The sequence below is a fragment of the Pelodiscus sinensis genome, chromosome 28 (genome assembly GCF_052426305.1).
Source record: "Pelodiscus sinensis isolate ZL-2025 chromosome 28, ASM5242630v1, whole genome shotgun sequence".
Classification (NCBI taxonomy): Eukaryota; Metazoa; Chordata; order Testudines; family Trionychidae; genus Pelodiscus; species Pelodiscus sinensis.
The window spans coordinates 6,202,100-6,222,200 of record NC_143079.1 but is presented as its reverse complement, the minus strand read 5'-3'; the positions used below and the strand labels follow the sequence as shown (position 1 = coordinate 6,222,200).

At 56.7% G+C, this 20,101-nt stretch overlaps 1 protein-coding gene across 2 annotated transcripts in view; it reads right to left on the bottom strand.

The window, feature by feature from the left end:
* BMP1 (bone morphogenetic protein 1) overlaps positions 1-19,162 on the bottom strand; it is a 99,044-nt gene extending 79,882 nt beyond the window's left edge. The window contains exon 1 of one of the 2 annotated variants that reach the window (XM_075910889.2): positions 18,733-19,162. In XM_075910889.2, the coding sequence (XP_075767004.1) occupies positions 18,733-18,871 (139 nt within the window). In that variant the 5' untranslated portion in view covers positions 18,872-19,162. The remainder of the gene's footprint in view (positions 1-18,732) is intronic. The other variant, XM_075910890.2, reaches the window with a different exon arrangement.
* Positions 19,163-20,101: the final 939 nt, after the last annotated feature.

The window sequence follows — 20,101 nt, the reverse complement described above, 5'->3', positions numbered from 1 at the left end:
ACAATGTAGAAAATTAATCGGATTAATCTCCATTTTAATCACACTGTGAATCAATAGAATATCAACTTAGATTTGTTATAAGCAGTGAGGCTGTTTTTCTACCTCTATTATATTTTTGAGACGCTGGCTGGCTGTCTTATTGAAGATCTCCTCCTAAATGGTGAGAGCCAGGACCACCAAATTCAGTAGACCGCCTCCTTTTAGAATCATAGAACCATAGAGCTGGAAGAGACCTCAGAAGGTCATCAAGTCCAGCCCCCTGCCCAAGGCAGGACCAATCCCAACTAAATCAACCCAGCCAGGGCTTTGTCAAGCCGACACTTAAAAATCTCTAGGGATGGAGACTCCACTACTTCCCTAGGGAACCCATTCCAGGGCTTCACCACCCTCCTAGGGAAAAAGTTTTTCCTAATATCCAACCTGGACCTCTCCCACTGCAACTTAAGACCATTGCTCCTTGTTCTGCCATCTGTCACTACTGAGAACAGCCTCTCTCCATCCTCTTTGGAACCTCCCTTCAGGAAGTTGAAGGCTGCTATCAAATCCCCCCTCACTCTTCGCTTCTGCAGACTAAACAGACCCAACTCCCTCAGTCTTTCCTTATAGGTCATATGCTCCAGCCCCCTAATCATTTTGGTTGCCCTCCGCTGGACTCTCTCCAATGTGTCCACATCCTTTTTGTAGTGGGGGCCCCAGAACTGGACACAATACTCCAGATGTGGCCTCACCAAAGCCGAATAAAGGGGAATGATGACATCTCTGGATCTGCTGGCAATGCTCCTCTTAATGCAACTTAATATGCCATTAGCCTTCTTGGCTACAAGGGCACACTGTTGACTCATATCTAGCTTCTCATCCACTGTAACCCCCAGGTCCTTTTCTGCAGAACTACTACTTAGCCAGTCGGTCCCCAGCCTGCAACAATTCTTGGGATTCTTTCATCCCACATGCAGGACTCTGCACTTGTCCTTGCTGAAGCTCATCAGATTTCTTGTGGCCCAATCCTCCAATTTGTCTAAGTCACTCTGGACCCTATCTCTGCCCTCTTAACTTAAAGCCACATAAGGGTTTGGTTACGTCAGGAAAACAGGAGGTGCCTGAAATGAGATGGCTCCTCATAAAACCAAACAGAAACGAGACAATCACCAAACCAAGCCATTGACATAGCTGAGCGAATGCTGAAAGAGACTGAACTGAGATGAGCCAGAAAAATAGGATGATCCTGGAAGAGGAGAGCTTCTTCAACGGAGAAATTTGAAGTAGTGCTCTGGCTTAGCCCGGCTAAATCAACGCTTAAGGTTTGAAAACGAGATGAAAATGTTACTGGAAACCAAATGGATTACAGCCCTTTTTTGTTACAACATAGTGAACGATAAGGCTGTGTCTACATTGGCGCGATCTTGCGCTAAAGTGGCCGCTTTTGCGTAAAAACATGCTGCCTGTCTACACTGGTGGGGAGTTCTTGCACAAGAACACTGACGTTCTAATGTGTGAAATCAGGGCTTCTTGCGCAAGAACTATGATGCTCCCGCTCAGGAATAAGCCCTCTTGTGCAACTGTTCTTGCACAAGAGGCCAGTGTAGACCGGCAACATGAATTTCTTGCGCAAGAAAGCCCGAAGGTTAAAATGGCCATCGGAACTTTCTTGTGCAAGAGAGTGTCTACACTGGCATGGATGCTGTTGTGCAAAAGCACATCTCTTGTGCAAAGGCACATGCCAGTGTAGATGCTCTCTTGCGCAAATACTCTAACGCCAAAACTCTTGCGTTAAAGAGTATTTGCGCAAAATCTTGCCAATGTAGATGTAGCCTAAGAGTTTATAGGGACGAAGAAACAAAACACACTTCGTTCCTTTTCCTGGGATTCCCTTCGTCCCTATTCCTGGGATTCCTGAATTACAGATCCAAGCAACCCCCGGTAAATCTGCTAGTTTATAATACATTTAAACTGGCATTCTGTTAACAGAACAATTCAAACTGATTAATCCCGATTAACTTTTTAAACCATGAGTTAATTTGTTTTGAGTTCATTGCTCGAGCTAACTGTGATTAATTGCCAGCTCTATACTGAATGTATTTCCAAGAGCAGCGAATTGCAATTCAAGGAGAGGACAGACTCAAAACAGGCTCAGGAGATAAGAGAATGACCGGGGGAGGGAGACATCCTCTTGTCCATGCTAGCCAGGGAGTCAGACTAGATAATCACAATGGGCTATTCTGGCCTCAAACAGTCCAGATCAGGATAAAAGGGAAGAAAAACAAAGGAGAAACCACACTGGGCATTTTCTCCAGCTGGGAGACAGGGAGAGCAAACAGCACAACCAGGCCAGCTCTCCAGATACTTAAAGCTGCAGGACGCCACACAAGAGTGACTTAACTATCCAGACGTCTATCGGATAATAAACACAGCTGGGCACACCCGACCAAAGAGACTGCTGTGGGATGGAGAGGAAGCAGTTTTATGCTCTAGCAAGTCTTGACCAGAGGAAAAGCTCTTTCTTTGATCTACCGCCAAGCCGCCACCTGGGTTGTGGGTCCGGTTGAATCTCTCTGGTCCGGGACTCGCTGGTCCAGCAGGGCCATCGATGTGGCTGGGCCAGAGAGCCCCAGCGGCTGGGAGTCCAGTGGCAAAGAGACGGATCGTTGGGAGCCTGGCAGATGGGAGCAGGCCAAGCCAGCGGCTGGCAGTGTAGCTGGACTGGGGGTACAGCTGGGCAGGGAGCGGGAGCCAGGCCGGCAGCAGGAGAGCTGGCAGCAAGGGAGCTCGAACGGGGCCGGGAGAAGAGTCTGGCGGCCAGGGCCAACGGGAACCTGGCGGCCAGGAGGGGAGACCAGCTGGGAGGCTGGAGGCCCTTTGGGAGAACGTGCTGACTGCAGAGGGAACAACATTGACCTCCCTTGGTCTGGCAAGCCCCATTCAGGACCAGTCAGGTCCCAAGGATGCCAGAGCAGGGATGCTCAACTGTATCAGGAATTGAACACGGGACCTCTGGCTAAGTGCCTCTGAGCTTAACTGCAGGGCTGTGCGGCGCAATGGAAAGTGTGATCAACTTCTAAGCTGTGTTGGTTTGTGTGAGCCTGGCCAGCCATTCAGGGGAAGGTCTAGGTTGGATATTAGGAAAAACGATTTCACTAGGAGGGCGGTGAAGCACTGGGATGGGTTTCCTAGGGAGGGGTGGAATCTCCATTTCTAGGACTACGTCTACACTGCAGGGTCTTTGCGCAAAAACCCGCGGAGCATCCACATCTCAAGCGCACCTTTGCACAAGTAAATGGACAGTAAAATGGCAGAACAGAGGCTTTTTGCCACCGTCTATGAGCTGTTGCACAAAAAGGCCGGTGTGGACGCTCTGCAGGGGTTTCTTGCACAAATAGAGCCTACCCGAAAAAGCACAGATGCCCCGGTGGCCATTCTGTGAACGGCCATCAGCGCTTTCTTGTGCAAGAGCGTCCATGCAGTGTGGACACTCTCTTGTGCAAAAGCGATGCCCTTTGAGGTGTGGACGAGCTTTTGCGTAAGATGTTTTTGCTCAAGATCTCTTCCACAAAAGACTTCTTGCACAAAACCCCTGGGCTGCATCTAGATTGGCAAATTTTTCTGCAAAAGCAGCTGCTTTTGTGGAAAAACTTGCCAGCTGTCTACACTGGCCGCTTGAATTTGCGCAAGAACACTGACGATCTAATGTAAGATTGTCAGTGTTCTTGCGCAAATACTATGATGTTCCCACTCAGGGATAAGCCCTCTTGCGCAAATGCTTTTGCGCAAGAGGGCCAGTGTAGACAGGTAAAAACTGTTTTGCGCAAAAAAGCCCTGATGGCGAAAATGGCAATCGGGGCTTTCTTGCACAAAACCGCGCCTAGATTGGCACGGACGCTTTTCCGCAAAAAGTGCTTATGCGCAAAAGCATCCGTGCCAATCTAGATGCTCTTTTCTGCAAATGCTTTTAACAGAAAAACTTTTCCGTTAAAAGCATTTGCGGAAAATCATGCCAGTCTAGACGTAGCCCTGCAGCGTAGACATAGCCTGGAGGCTTTGAAGTCCCGGCTTGACACAGTCCTAGCTGGGGTGATTGAGTTGGGGTTGGTCCTGCTTCGGGCAGGGGGCTGGAGTCGATGACTCCTGAGGTCTCTGCCATCCCTGGGATTCTAGGAAAGAAACAACCCTGCAACACCCTTCGAGAGGGCCGTTCTGCGTTACCGCGTCAGCGAACCGACTCCACCAAAGTTGCGAAGACACCCCATGCAATGTAAGTGGCACTGACTTAAAGAGCTGTCTGCCCCGAGGTAGCTAGTGAAGAGACTCCCCTGTAGACACAGCTACATGGGGGGATTTCCAACAAGACCCGAAACAATCCTAGGAAACAGAGAGCAAGGAAGACTCCTGCAAGAAAACTTCAGCTGCCTGATCACTGATCAACTCCGGGGCTTCTTGCGCTTTCCTCGGAAGCATCTGGATTTGGTGATGCTTGCTGGAGACGGGCCTGGCTGGACGACGGGCCTGAGCCAGCGTGAGAAGACATCTCATGTTCCAAACTCTTTGGGGGTGGGGGTGGGGGAGCTGGGATCTAAAACGATCTTTTCCAAACCTCGACGTGGATTCCTGCGCCCACCTGGAACGGGCTTGACGGGCAGCCCCCCCAGGCGCAGACCACCAGAAGGGATTCTGGGTTTACTCAGAACAGGAAGGCGGCGGCGTGGAAGGAGGGGACGTAGATCCAGGACAGCTGCTGATCTGGCAAATAACAGCCTCAGCTTCAACAGCTCAGCATCCTACTTCCATCCCAAAGTTGTTAACTATGCCAGGAATGTCCCCCCTCCCCCTCACTAGCTCAGGCCAGCCTGGCGCTGCACACAGAGCACGCTACGCTCCCAGCAAAGACAAGCTGAAAAGAGAATTCAGCCAGTCCCGCACTTCCCCCTCCCCCCCAAAATACTGGAGCCGGGTGACACACAGACAGGAGCATAGCGGGCTGGGCGGGGGTTGGGGAGAAGCACAATTCTGCACAGCTAGCACTGGCCAAGGAAAAACAATGAAACCAAACCAACCCCCCAAGCTTGATCATTTTCCAGTAGGAGCAAAAAATCTGCAGGCTTCCTTCTCGGGGAGGGAGTTTAGCCCTGGTGTAAGCCACAGGCCTTAACAACGCTGCAGGCACATGGACGGCACCAGAACCCAAAGTGATCTGAAACCAAGACACCTTTTTACTCCAGCGCAGGATTTTGCACCAGTGTAAATAGCAACTGGGTGTGGACCAGCCCCTGGCTTCTTCTGAGGCTACTGCATAGGTTTGGTTCAGTGGGTACCGGGATGTAACATAGGGGGTCAGGCAATGATCCCTCTACTCTTTTCCATCCATGTAGGGATTTTTTCCATCCATGTGCAGAATAATTTTTAATGTGCACTGAGGCAAGTGTGAGTGTGCACCACCCGTAGCAACAAAAGCTCTGCTAATTCGCTGGGCAGCATTTGAATCTCTCCTGAGTGACTGCACGTGGGCACAACCGACAGGGGGAGAGGGAGAGAGAGTGAGAGAGAGAGAGAGAGAGAGAGAGGCACTTGTAGCCCCCCATCACCTCAGCAGTTGTGAGGTAGGGCAGTGCTGTTATCCCCACACCACAGGTAGGAAACAAAGGGGCTTACCTAAAAGTCTGGCACAGGGCAGATAATTGAATTGAGGACCCCAAAGTCTCAGGCTAGCATCTTAACTCCTGGCCCATCCTTCCTGTCTGTCTGTCTGTCTGTCTCTCTCTCACACACACACACATACACTCTCCCTCCCCCCTTCATCCCCTCCCCTTCATTCCTGGTCTGGGGAGGAACCTGTGATCCCCTTTCTAGCCCTCTGGGTCCACCCAGTCCCCAGACTGACTCTTCTCTGGGAACCCCAGTAGAGACGGAAGTCGTGCAAACGGGACCCCCGTAGCGCGACTGAGGAAGTGCACCCTGCTTGTGCCACGGCGGATGGAGTGGTCATGGGGCCACACAACCCCCACCCGGGTACCTCACCATTGCACCAGGGGGAAAAGGTTCTGCTCCTCCGATCAGCAGCGTGACCCCACAGTGCTGTGCACTCTGTCCGTGAAGAGGAGCGTGCACCACCCACGCTAGCAGGCCCGGGCAGTACCGTGCCCCTCTCTGGTCAGGGCTAGCACCCCAGATACAAGATAAAGAGCAAGAGTAAGGGCTGAGTGGAGCATGAGGCCCGACCCCCGTGTTCCTCATGTGACCAGTCCAGAGTCCTTCCTGTGTCTAACCTCACCGGGCAGGAGCGTTTATCTGGCCTGCGGCAATCGCTCAGCTCGGAGGCAGGTGCTCGTTCCCCAGTGAGAGATTAAAAAAATGGGGGCTTTTCAGTTTAGAAAAGAGGAGACTCGGGGGGAATATGCCAGAGGTCTATAAAATCATGGCTGGCGTGGAGAAAGTGAATAAGAAAAAGTCATTTACTTGTTCCCATAGCATAAGCACTAGGGGTCACTCAATGAAATGAATAGGTAGCAGGTTTAAAACAAACAAAAGGAAGGCTTTTTTTCCACGCAGCGCACAGTCAACTGGTGGAACTCCTTGCCAGAGGATGTCGTGAAGACCAGGACTTGAACAGAGTTCAAAAAAGAACTAGATAATTCATGGAGGTCAGAGCCACCAAAATTTATTAGCAAGGATGGTGTCCCTAGCCTCTGTTTGTCGGGGGGTGAAGGGGGAATGGGTGACAGGGGAGGGATCACTGGATGATTCCCTGTTCTGTTCACTCCCTCTGGGGCACCTGGCACTGGCCACTGTGGGCAGACAGGCTACTGGGCTGGATGGACCTTTGGTCTGACCCAGTACGGCCGCTCTTATATTTTTATGTTCATCACACACACAGTGGAGAAATTCAGCTCCATAACCTGTGCTATGGGGCAGGTCAGTCTCGCTGACCCTGTTAAATGGGGGGGAAACGGAGGCACTGGGCCAGGAAGCGTCTGGCCAGGGAGCGAGCCATCAGCAGAGTTGGCGGGTCTGAGGTAACGGTACGCTGCTGGGGAAGGGCTGGAGCCCTGGGGGATTCTGGGGAGCAGAGGTACGGTGTCAGGGCGGGGCAAAGGCCTGGGGGATTCTGGGGAGCAGAGGTACGGTGTCGGGGCGGGGCAAAGGCCTGGGGGATTCTGGGGAGCAGAGGTACGGTGTCGGGGCGGGGCAAAGGCCTGGGGGATTCTGGGGAGCAGAGGTACGGTGTCGGGGCGGGGCAAAGGCCTGGGGGATTCTGGGGAGCAGAGGTACGGTGTCGGGGTGGGGCAAAGGCCTGCGGGATTCTGGGCAACAAGGTAGGGAGCCGGGTAGTCGCATGAAGAAGTTGAGGGTTCTTTCTTGGTCATGCACCCAGGGGCGTCTGGCATAATAGGTAGGGGGGAGGTCCCAAACCGGCAACCTGGCCCCACCCACACCGTGCTCGGGGGAGGCCCACCCGCCCTCCTCCCCTGTGGTGGGGGGGGCAGGGCAGGGAGGCGGTTTGACTCTTACGGGGGGCAGGGCCACAGCAGAAGGGGGGCGGAGCTTGCTTCCCCCAGCCCTACCTTCACCGACCACCCAGGCGTGCACCCCCTCAGTGCACCCCGGTACCCCTTCACCTTGCCCCTGGGGGACCCGCGTTAGTCCTGCCGCACGTCCCTCTCTGCATTCCTCAAGCTCCAGTCAATGTCTGAGGAGGGGCCCCTGCCTCTGGGAGGAGCCCTGCTGCTCCCCACCTCAACCTCCTGGCTGTGCGAACGGTCCCGGGCGGGCGGGCCGAGGGGGTGCGTGGGGAGAACGCCCCGCGCCGAGGCACGGCGACGGCAGCCAGCGCAGGGACCGGAGGGGGCGAGGCGCAGAGAAAACGCAGGAAGTGGGCTAGAGAAGGAATGAGGTACAGTAACGGAGGAGAAGTCAGGGATGCCGCGCCAGGCTGGGGCTCTCCCCAGGCCTCTAGCTGCCAGGGGAACAAGGGGTGAATCACTTGGTAATTGCCCTGTTCTTTTCATCCCTTCTGGGGCACCTGGCACTGGCCACTGTGGGGAGACAGGATGCTCAGCGAGCCGGACCAGCGTGGCTCTCCTCGTGTTCTTTCCCTGTTGCGGGAGCCAATCAGAAAAGGGAGGGAGCCGCTCGATCTTTGGGAACAGAGACACGTCTTTGGGTTAGTGCTTTCGATACGGGGAAGGGAGGATTCTGGAAGGGGTTAGAGAAGAAATGGCCTTTGTCTATCTGGGCATTAGGCAAGCAGGATGGATTATTGGGAAAGCAAACAGAGCACGCCGGGCCTGTCGTGTGACCTTCACAAAGGCTCCTCCCTCTGTGGACCTCAGTTTCCCCTCCTGCCCTTTGTCTGTGCTGAGGAGCCTAAAGGCTAAACATGCAAGACAGTTACTAGGTACAGGGTTGGTGGTATTCTTCCCTTTTTACAGATGGGGAAACTGAGGCACAGAGCAGGGCGGTGGCGTGCAGAGCTGGGAACAGAACCCAGTCGCCTGCCTGGGGACAGAGACTGCTCGGTGGGATGCTGGTGCAGTCTCTGTCCGTTGGGAGCTTGGGCCCCCTGCGGACAGGGGCTGCTGCTGCCTCTGATCCAGAGGCAGCAGCGCGGGATGGCAGGGAGCTCCCTGGGTGCGGGACCAGGAGCGCACCAGTTGCCAGCCCTGCCCGGGAACTATCCAATAGTCGTGTAACAGCTACATTTGGATGCGGTTACACGATTGTTCAATTACACGCTCTCCACCAGCCCTAGTCCGCACCCGTCGCACACACCCCGCGCGCAGGAGACACCGGGGCAATTGGGCTCCTGGATGGCAGGGCGGGTGGAGACGTTAGCCCCGTCCGTCCGTGCCAGGGGGAGGCTGCTTAGGGAGCATCTCAGGGCTGGGACAGGGCCCGGGCAGCTTTGGGCCTCATTTTGTAAATCTCCGAGGGTGGGACCCGCAATACATCTGGAGCCCACAACGTCTGGGGCGGGGCAGGTGGAAAAATGCGTCTGACGTGGCGCTCGCTGCTTGACCAGAGCCCGTTCAGGAACGAGGGGTGCTCAGCTGAGCCCTGGCCCCATTAGAATTGCGGCCCAGTGCTGGGATGCCGGGCGCTGAGTCTCGTGGCTGCAGGGGGATCAGCTGAGCAGCGGGGGGCCTGATGCAGCTCCCAGCCTGTCCTGGCACCGCAGACTGCGCTGCACCCCAGAAGCAGCCGACAACAGGCCCTGGGAGGGGGAGGCACCGCCCCTGCCCTGAGCACTAGCTCCACACTCCCACTGGCTGGGAACCTGCTGCCGGCTGCTTCTGGGGCACAGCAGGGTCTGCAGGGCCAGGAGAGGCAGGAAGCTGCCTTAGCTCCCCCGCTGCACCACTGACTGGGAGCTGCTTGAGGTCAGCCCCTCCCGCCCCAGCCTTGACACCAGCCAGAGCTCCCTTGTGCACCCCAAACCTCTCACCCTCAGCCCCGCCCCGGAGCCCACACTCCAGTCAAATAACGTTGGGCTGCGGGCGTAACCGTTTTCTTCAGCTGGGACATGAGAAAAAAAGTTTGAACCCCGCTGCTCCAGAGCCCTGCGCCATGCACTGCGGCCGGTTCTTGGGGCCAGTGGAGGGCCGTCCAGCGCGCTGGCTGTTCCAGCCCCATCCCTTCCATGAGCACAGAGCATCCCCCCCGCGCCTCCCACACACTGCCCGGGGCCCGACGATCCTGCCAGCTCCCCTGATGCTCAGCCATGGGTCCCAGGCAGGATCCGATCGCCCCAAAGGGAGGCGGCAGAACACGCCTTCCTACTGCTCCTGCTCCGTTACGCCCTGCAGAAGAGATGCTTCTGCAAGGGCCCCAGGGCAGCTGAGGAAGCAGGGCAAGGAATCAAGCCTAACGCCTGCCAAGGCCTCTCTGGAAGCAAGCGGAAGAGAAGGGATATTTATTCAACAGAGAACGCTGCACGGGGCTGCTGGGGGAAAACACACACAGACACAGACACACACACACACCTCCTCCTCCTCCATTTGCAAATGCAAGTCAACTATGAAAACAGGGCTGGAGCCAGCGGAGTCCGTCACTTACTGAAAGAAGAGCTGCTGGAAAGAAAAATATTTGGAAACGGTGCAGCAGGGGGACCAGGTTATTTTTTTAATCCTGCCCCGGTTCTTCGTGATCAAGGTCATTCACATGGAAACGGGCTCTCCCGAGGCGAGCGAGCCGTGGAGGAGGAAGAGTGTTTGCGGTTCATTGGCAGGACGGGGAGAAGGGGCTGCTGGGAGGTGTTCCTGGATTGGCCCTCAGATTGCTGCCTGCACGTGGGGTGGAGAACACTGACCTGTTGTGCAGATGGAGAAACTGAGGCAGAGAGGAGGCGTGGCCTGTTTAACCACACACAGCCAGTCAGTGGCAGAGACCGCGATACAGCCTCCAGTCATGGCTCCCGAGCCTGCCTCTTCTAACTGAAAGGCTGGGAAACAACCCAGGAGTCCTGACTCTGGAATCCTTTGCTCTAACCACTAGGGAACCACTACATCACTGCTTGGCTGCTCACAGATCATGCCACACCACACCCCCGACCAACAGAACTTTGCCAGCAAAATTCAACCAGGCCTGAATCTCTTGAGGCCTCAGTTTTCCTATCTCTTAAATGGGGAGAAGAGCAGCGGCTTGCCTCACAGGGGTCTTGTGTCAGTCACCAGGCTAGCACACCTTGGACTTCGTATGGTCCCTCCACGGGCATCACCTCTCAGGCCGTCTCCTCTCTCAGGGCGGAATCACACCGTCCTCTCACCCGGATTGCATCCCCGGATGCTAACCAGGATTACCTCAGCAGGCTGGCTCTTCTTCAGTGCTTCTGCTCTGCTCCCTCTGGTAGCTAGTGCCCAAATAGCCTCCTTCAAGCAACATGCTGTTTATTTACCCTCCTCGAGTTTCCCAGGTGGCTCTTCGTCTTCCGCAGGAACTCAGTGGATCTAAACTCCCTACAGACACTTCAAGGGTTTCAGGGTGGGGTGGGGGGACGACTCTGTCACAGGCGATGTTCCCTGCCTTCATCACAGAGCATGCCTTGAAATCCTGCTCTCTTTTGATCCTCCCTTCCCCGGGATCGAATCCCTTTTTAACCACCTCCAGCCCTTTGCTGGGTCACCTCCTAGCCCGGGAAAAATAAACCTCCTGAGGATCGGCCAAGCGAGCAGCCGTCCCCGCTGCCTTCCAAGCGCGGGCTGGGACGTTCTTCTCCCGGAGCGAGTGTCTTCTCCGGCTGTAGCCCACGTGGGATTGACACCAAACCCGGGCACGAACACGCCGCTCTCCGAATACAGCCGCCATCCATCTCGCTCAATGACTAGGTCACGGGCCTCGTCCTAAAGCTATTCTCGATGCTTCTCCTCGTTAGCACCTACTCGATCCCTGCCAGGAAGGCCCTGGGCCAAGCAGCATCCGCTCGCAGCTCCGCAGGAATCTGAAGCCACTGGGAAAGGGAGCGATGCGATCCGAGCACGCAGGGATTTCCTCTCGGAGGGGAAGGACTCAGGCCGGAGTTTCCGTCTGGCTCGCTAGCTCCCCAGCCCCGGGCTGGGGCACAGAGGACATCTGCTCGTCTTCCCCAAGAGCTTCCTTCTTCCTGCCCATGATGCTGCCAGCTCCCGGGCCCTCCTCTCCCAGCCCGAGACTGTTTGCATGTGTGGCTGACCCCAGGAGACCTCCTCATGAGTCAGTGCCCTCCTCGGCCTCGAGTCAGGGAAGCGCTGGGGCCGTCTCCTCCGGCTGGGAGAGAATCACATCTTCCACCGGTCAGCCTGGGTCACTGCTTGGACGGGAGGCCTGCCGAGAGCGCGCACGGCAGCGGACAGACCGGGAGGGGGCCTTCCCTCCTGCAAAGCCAGGACCCTCAATCCCCTGTGAATCTAGGCTAGAGCGGGCAATAATTTTTGATGGGGGGGGGCACTCCAAGATTCTGGAAAGTTGCGGCACTTTTCGATGGAGGGGTTTGGGACGGGGGCTGGGTGGAGAAGGGAGCTCGGGGTAGGGGACTGGGGCGCAGGAGAGGGGGAGTGGGAGTTTGGGTGAAGTAAGGGGCAGGAGATGGGGGCGCAGGGTCCAGGAGGGAGCAGGGCTGCAGGAGTGACGTTCTCCCTGGGCGAGGGGAGGGGGACAGGGTCTGGGAGGGATTTGTAACCTGGGGAGGCAGGCGTGTGCGGAGGATTTGGGTGGTGACCTGGGGCAGGGAGCTGGGAAGCGGGAGGGGCTGGGGTGTCCAGAGGCAGGCTCAGGCCGGGAGTCACTTCCCTTAGGTGGCTCCCGGCCAGCAGCCCAGCAGGGTCCGAGGTGCAGGCTCCCTCTTGCAGCAGCCCCAGGCTGCTCAAGGAAGTTTCCTCCGTGTCCTGCACAGGGCTACGTCCCCAGGGGGGCGAGAGACTTCGCACGCTCCCCAGCTCCCCAGGCCAATCCCTCACTGTTTAATACGGCTGGCAGCTCCCTCTAGGTGCTGGGTGCCCTGGCGGAGGGGAGCCACCAGCCGTTTTGAACAGCCTCGGGGGCTCAAACGGCTCCGGGGGCCAGATCCGGCACGCCCCTGTGCTAGCTGCCTTAAAGATCACAGTGGGTAAGAAATGCAGTACTCGGGCAGTGATCCCTTGACAAAACTGGCCCTTTCCTCTTCCGTTCAGACAGCTCTTTGAGCCAAACGCCCCTTCAACTCTTCCCAGCCTAGTTTCTCTTGCTCAGCTCTCCCCTCCTGCTTGTGCTGCCTCCCGGATGCTTGGCTCTCTCCTCCCCTTCTCTGCCAGAGAGGAATCCGCAGGGAGTTTGGGTCCCACTCCTCTCGAGCAGCCTCCTGCCCGTTGGAGTGCCCTGCCTCTGCTCCCTGTTTCCGCACAGCGGCAGCGCGGCTTGATAAGCCTAGGGAAGTCCTGCATGCTGTGTGACCTGGCATGAATCCACGGCAGAAGGATTACCCAGGCTGCTGGCAGCACCTACAGAAGGGCAGATGGGAGGTGCCGCCGAGCCAGGCAGGCAGCCCTGTGTCTCGCCATGGGAAATCCCGCCAGCTCGCCCCCGGGATTAAAACCCTCGGGATCCCAATTCAGCACGCGACCAAAGCTTGCCTGCTATAAGCCGTCCCCATGCCCTGCCAAAGCTGCAGGGTGGGAGCCGACCTCTCGCCGACTGGCTTATTATAGAATTGCGGCAACGTAGAGCTGGAAGGAAACTCACGAGATCTTCCCCGCAATTCCCCGCCCTCCCCCAAGGCCAGAGAGCCCCTCCCGGACAGGTGTCTCATTGCAGTGAGCTGCAGCGGGGCATGAGCTGCCCCATGCACTGACCCACAAAATCCAATGCCATGGGGGTGGGAGTCACAAGACCTAGTCACCGCTTTACATCTGTGCACGATGCACGGACGGAGGAGAGATGGAAGTCAAGGTGTAACAAAGGTCTGTGCTTTGTGTCTCCCAGCAAACGCCGCATGCTGGCAGCTGCTCACAGGCCACATCTATACAACTATGACAAGCAGCTGTAGCGAGTAGGCTGAAGCTTGCGTCCCTGCAACCAGGTGTGCACGGCAGAGACACCCCAGGTATGATCTGGGGAGCTCTTACATAGGAGGATCATCTGTAAACACTTGGAAGGTGGCAAGGAGATAGGGAACAGCCAGCATGGATTTGTAAAGTACATCATTTCCAACCAATCTGATAGCTTTCTTTGATAGGATAACGAGTCTTGTAGATAAGGGAGAAGTGGTAGATGTGGTATACCTAGACTTTAGTAAGGCGTTTGATACGGTCTCGCATGATATTTTTATCAATAAACTAGGCAAATATAACTTAGATGGGGCTACTATAAGGTGGGTGCATAACTGGCTGGATAACCGTACTCAGAGAGTAGTTATTAATGGTTCACAATCCTGCTGGAAAGGTATAACCAGTGGGGTTCCACAGGGGTCTGTTTTGGGACCAGCTCTGTTCAGTATCTTCATCAACGATTTAGATATTGGCATAGAAAGTACGCTTATTAAGTTTGCAGATGATACCAAGCTGGGAGGAGTTGCAAGTGCTTTGGAGGAGAGGGTCATAATTCAAAATGATCTGGACAAATTGGAGAAATGGTTGGAGGTAAACAGGATGAAGTTTAATAAAGACAAATGCAAAGTGCTTCACTTAGGAAGGAACAATCAGTTTCACACATACAGAATGGGAAGCGACTGTCTAGGAAGGAGGACGGCAGAAAGGGATCTAGGGGTTATAGTGAATATGAGTCAGCAGTATGATGCTGTTGCAAAAAAAGCAAACATGATTCTAGGATGCATTAACAGGAGTGTTGTGAGCAAGACACGAGAGTCATTCTTCTGCTCTACTCTGCGCTGGTTAGGCCTCAGTTGGAGTATTGCGTCCAGTTCTGGGCACCGCATTTCAAGAAAGATGTGGAGAAACTGGAGAAGGTCCAAAGAAGAGCAACAAGAATATGAAAGGTCTAGAGAACATGACCTATGAGGGAAGGCTGAAAGAACTGGGTTTGTTTAGTTTAGAAAAGAGAAGACTGAGAGGGGACATGAGAGCCGTTTTCAGGTAACTAAAAGGGTCTCATAAGGAGGAGGGAGAAAACTTGTTCATCTTGGCCTCTGAGGATAGAATAAGAAGCAATGGGCTTAAACTGCAGCAAGGGAGGTTTAGGTTGGACATTAGGAAATAGTTCCTGTCAGTGTGGTCAAACACTGGAATAAATTGCCCAGGGAGGTTGTGGACTCTCCATCTCTGGAGATATTGAAGAGTAGGTTAGAGAAATGTCTGTCAGGGATGGTCTAGACAGGACTGGGTTCTGCCACGAGGGCAGGGGACTGGACTTGATAACTTCTCGAGGTCCCTTCCAGTCCTAGTATTCTATGATTCTATGATGGTGAAGCTGAATAATTAGCCCAGTTATTCAGGGACAGCCCCACTCTTATTCCAGGTGATCCTGTATCCCACACACCGCTCTCCCGGATGCGCAGAGATCCAGAAATCAGGCCACACCGGAAGGATGTTTGGACCAGCAAAGCATCCGGACCATCCTCCCGGAGCCAAACACCCTACACCTCACAATGGGAAGGTCCAAATCATTCCTGGGGGGGGGGGGGGGCGGTGGGGATCCAAAATCAGGATCCACATTTTTCAGCTCCCTCCTCCCCCCCAAAATGTCACCTGACAGAGGCACAATTACTGCAGCAGCTCGCCAAGCTGAGAGGAAGCAGCAATTCACACAGGGCTAAGCCCATAGCTGCTGGCCTTCTCTCATGGCTCAGGGCGGGGGGGACACCTGGGAGTTTGTTTCCATTGTTGAAGAGCTCAACAAGTTTATTTTAATCTCCCAAGGACAATGCAAGCACAAACACAAGCTGTGCGTGCTGGGTTAGCCCTTAGGAGGCCTTTGCCTTCTCAAAGCTCGGTGCAAATGTTAACTCGGCCGTGTTCATCCCAAGCCAGGGAGGTGGGTCCGTGTCCATATCTCCATTTCACAGTGGGGGAAACTGAGGCACGGAGCGGCGTTGGCCCCAGAGTGCACAGCAAGTCATTGTCAGAATTGGGAACAGAATTCAGCTCCCCTATGTGCTAGTCTAGCCACTAGGCCACACTTCCCTCCCAGAGCTGGGATTAGCCCCTCTCTCCCTCCTCAACACTAACTATAAGATCACACTTCTTATGAAAGTGAACCCAGGTGGCCTGCCAGCCACATTCCTGCAGCCCACCGTGATCGACAGTAACCAAAGCGCTAATTAGCGGATTTATAAACGCGAGCTGCCACAAAAGATTGACTCAGAGACAGAAAACCGGCTCAGCCAGCTGCCTACCCAAAGACTTGCCAACTCCCTGGGCAAGCCACCCACTCAATACAGCAACTGTCCACAGCAGCACGTGCAGAGACAGACAAAAATCAAAACCCGGACACCTCAATGCACAAGCAAGACACGGCCCTGGAGCGCTTAATGCAACTGGATGGTGCTGCAGATACACAGGTGATGAGGGCAGAAGGAAAATCTGTAGTCAGAGATCTGGATCTACGGAAATAGCAATTCCCTGGCTGGGGTTGGTCGGGGGAGGGAGGGAAAACTAGGGTGACCTCCTGGCGTTTCTTCCCAGCCTCATCTTCTATGATTCAGTAACACAGACTAGGTGGACGCTGTCCTCCGGGCCCCGGCAGGGGAGTGAAAGCCGCACAGGGCTTCCTTCTCGGAGCTGCCACCCCCAGAGTTGCAATCGTGGGGGTGTTTGCCAGGATCCCCACGCTGCAGGCAGAACTCACAGCACACACGGACTTGGAGGCAGCCATCGGCCCTGCAATCTACCCAGGGGCCCCTCGGCGCTGGGGAGTCTGAACTGCTAAGGCGGTAGCCACCGCGGCGGCCTTGGTTCAGAGCTGGGGAGGTTTATTTTGACAGCGGGGGAGGAGATGGCTGCAGGACGAGGAGAACCGCCCATTGCTTTCATCTAGGGAGTGGGCACCACTGTGATGTGGGCACTCGAATAACAGCGCGGGCAGGACCACAAGCCTGGATGCGTTGCTCAGGAAAACGCCTCTTGGCACGACAGCCGGGTCTGGGCCAGCACCGCCCTGGGTCGGGCGGAGGGGGAGAGAGGGCAAGGGGGAAGGTGGGAGCAGCAGGGAGTTACCCCTGGTGGGTAGGCGGCCACGGGATACCCAGGGCATTGAGCTGTGCAGTGAAACCCAAGCCCCGTTCTTGGCTATTCCCTCTGCCCCTCCTCCATGTGGAACTTAAGGGAGCCACGGAATAAATCCACTGTGCCAAGGAGTCAGCTGTTTCCGGCTGCTCTTAAAGTCCTAGAAAACTTATTGCAGCTGGTGCCTTGAAAACACACACACACACACGCACACGCACACGCACACACACACACACACACACACTCTCTCTCTCTCTCTCTCTTCCCACCCCCCCTTTCCCCAGAGCTTTGTGGGAGATGTAGTTGGCCAGGCCAGTCTTAGCAGAACAACTCCACGTAGGAACGGTTTCCCCGTCCCGTAAGAAGCGACAGCCCTGCCCTGATCCCGAGTTACGCCCAAAGCTCATCAGGCGATGAGGATCTTCAGGACACGGCCGGTGCTCGTGCCTATCCAACGGACCCCGATCCAGACTGGGGACTCCTATCACGGCCGCCATACATTTGAATGAGCCACATATGGATCCAATCAAGGTGGGGGGCAGGGCTCCAGTGTGCCACTCCGCGTGTCTCAGACACACAATGGACCAGCAAGCACAGTCCCAGGGAACTCCCCGGGAACCTCCCTTTGTCCATCCTGACCACCACTAAATTAATCCACAATTAAAGTCCCTTCCCCCTCCCACAGAAACGCAAGGTGAAGAAGTGGAGGCTGAAGAGAGCAGATTTAGATGGACAAGGCACAAAGATCCAAAGCACAAGATTAGGCTCTCCCAAGACCTGATCTGCTGTGTCACTTTGGGCAACTCACGGCCGCTCTCTGGGCCTCAGTTTCCCCTCCCAGCACTCTTGTCTTGATTGCAGGCTCTTTAGGGGCAGAGAGTGTCTCTCATGAAATACAGCACCTGGCACAACAGAGCCTTGATTTCCGGGGGGAGGGGAGGCGGTAGATGCTGCTAGTTTTAATACCAGCCCCTGGAACGGCTTGCTCACGGAGGATAACAAGCATCACTCGGATACAATCAGAAGATGCTTTGTACCATCCTGGTGGTACAAACACAAGTCCAGGTCCCACTCCTGCAATCTCAGCGGCCCAGCCGGGCCCCCAGCACCTTTAGATTTTAAACTCCCACGCTGGCCACTAGCAACGCATCCTGCTGGACTGATTAATCCGTTTACTTTTCCGGCCCTTTTCTCAGCATCAGCGCTTTGCAAAAGTGTCCCCATTTCACATATGGGGAAACTGAGGCACAGAGCAGTGATGTGACTTGCCCACGGACACCCAAGTGTCTCCCCAAGGCGCTGATCACATAACGTGCAATAATCACTAACTGAGCTGCACACCCCAAATCCCTCTTTGTAAATCTTACTCCCCACCCCCCCACAAAAAAAAATTCCCACTGTTGCTTGCAGCGGTGTATTCAGCTGCGGGGAGGGAGGAAAAACAACAAAACTTTTGCAAACTCTTTAGGACCCGATTCTCCTCTCGCTTATGGCCCGATCCTGCCCCGCTGAGCTCTGGAGCAGAAGCCCTCCCCTTCACCCCGGAGTGAGACCGCTGGGTCTGTCGTGCCGGGGCCGCGGGGGGGGGGGGGGGGGGGTAACACGGGCTCCATTGGGGCGGGAAGTGTTCGCCTGCTGCTTTGACAGCTCCGGCTGGGGGCGAGCCGAGCCCGTTCGAGCCCCGTCCGCCCTTCCACGTCCGAAGTCTAAACAGAGGGATGGACCCCCCCCCCCGGTAATCTCGTGGCAGTGGGTCTGGCCCACGAAAGCTCATCATCTAATAAACCATCTTGTTAGTCTTTAAAGTGCTACATTGTCCTGCATTTTGCTTCCTTCCCCGTCTCCCTCGCAGGCGGTACGCCCCCCCCCCCCCGCCACCCCCAGGTAGACAACCCCCCCCCCCAGAAACCCACAACTCCGGGCGGAGGGGGGGGCAACCCTCCTGGGGGGGGGGGCTGGAAAAGTTTCTTGCAACACAAAGGGGGGGGCCCACAACCCCGGCCACACACGGCGCTTCCCTTTTGTCTGCCCCGCCGGCCCGGCAGCCTGACCCGGGCTCCCCCGGCCCCTGCCCTGCAGCGGCTCCCGGCCGGCGGCTGCCAGCGCCCCGCGGCCCTACCCGCTTTGCACGGATCCTTGTAGTCGATGGGCTCCGCGTCCTCCTCCTCCTCCAGCCCCTCGGGGTAGTCGGGGAAGTCCAGGGCCGGCCCCAGCACGGCGAAGGAGAGCAGCAGCCAGCCCGCCCGGAGACCGGACATGCTGGCGGGCGGGCGAGCCCGGGAGCGCAGGGCGAAGCGGCGCGGGCAGGCGGGGGCCGCGGAGCAGTGGCAGGAGACCGGAGGGCTCCCCCCCCCTCTTTTTTTTTAGGGAAATGGGAGCTGGCGGGGGCGGGTTCAGGCCGGGAGCTCGGCCCCTCCAGCCGGCAGCACGCAGCCCTGCTGGGCACCGGGCCAGCGGGGTGGGGGAGACGCGGCTGCCGGGGCGGCTTAGCAGCGCCGCGGCCCCCCTGGGGCGGGCAGCCCCCGCCGGGCTCCCTGCTGCCTGCCCGCAGCGCCCCGTGGCGGGGGCAGGTTCCTGCGGCGGGGGGGGGGGGGCTGCAAACCCGGGGCTCCCTGCAGCGAAGCCGGGAGAAAGGGGCAGCCCCGGCGGGCGGGGCTCCCAGCTGCCCCAGGGCAACTCGGAAATCCTGCCCCCTCCCTCGTGGCCCTTGCTCTGTGCAATGGGGGAGGGGAAGATCTTTACCCTCCCCCCCCCGCTGGTCTATGGGATGCCATAGACCCCAACCCGCTCCGGCTTGGGAAGGCCACTGGGGAGGGACCAGCCTCCTGGGTGAGCGTGCACCCCCAGACAGGCCTAGGGCCAGCCACCCCCAGGATGTGAGCACCCCAGGGCTCCCGGCCTCTGGCTGCATGTGCTAGGCTGCTGGTGGAGAGAGAGGCCAGTCCCGGGGGGCTGGAGTCTGCCTGGCTTTGCACAGGTGTTAAGGGCTCCGGCCCCCCGTGCTGGGGTAGGGAACCTCGCTGTCCCTAGTGTCAGAGGAACCGCCCGGGGCGGGGCTGTGCCCCAGTGATGTCCCCCTGCCGGAATCTCGCCTCCCTCCCAAGTCCCATGGGAGGGGCTGAACCTGTCTCACCCCAGGCCCTGGCCTTGGACCAGTGAGTTCATGAGAGTCTGAGTGGGCCGGGGTGAACCCGGGGCCAGGAGCGGCTGGGGGCGGAGCCCTTGTGCAACGCTGGCCCCACCTCTCGTTTTCTAGCAGCCCTTCTCCACCATGAATTCATGCGGGTGGGATGTGCTGGCCTGGCAGCCTGCAGAGGGAGGCCCTGTCTCATTCCAGGGCAGAGACGGGGGTCCGCATCCCGTATGCATGCGCTGGGCCCCCCAGTGCGCTCAGCAGCCTACTCGCTCCTGGACCTGTCTGCGGATGCTGTCCAGTGGGACTGCAGCAGGGTGTTACCTGCCCCCCAGGAACCCACCTGCACATCCCA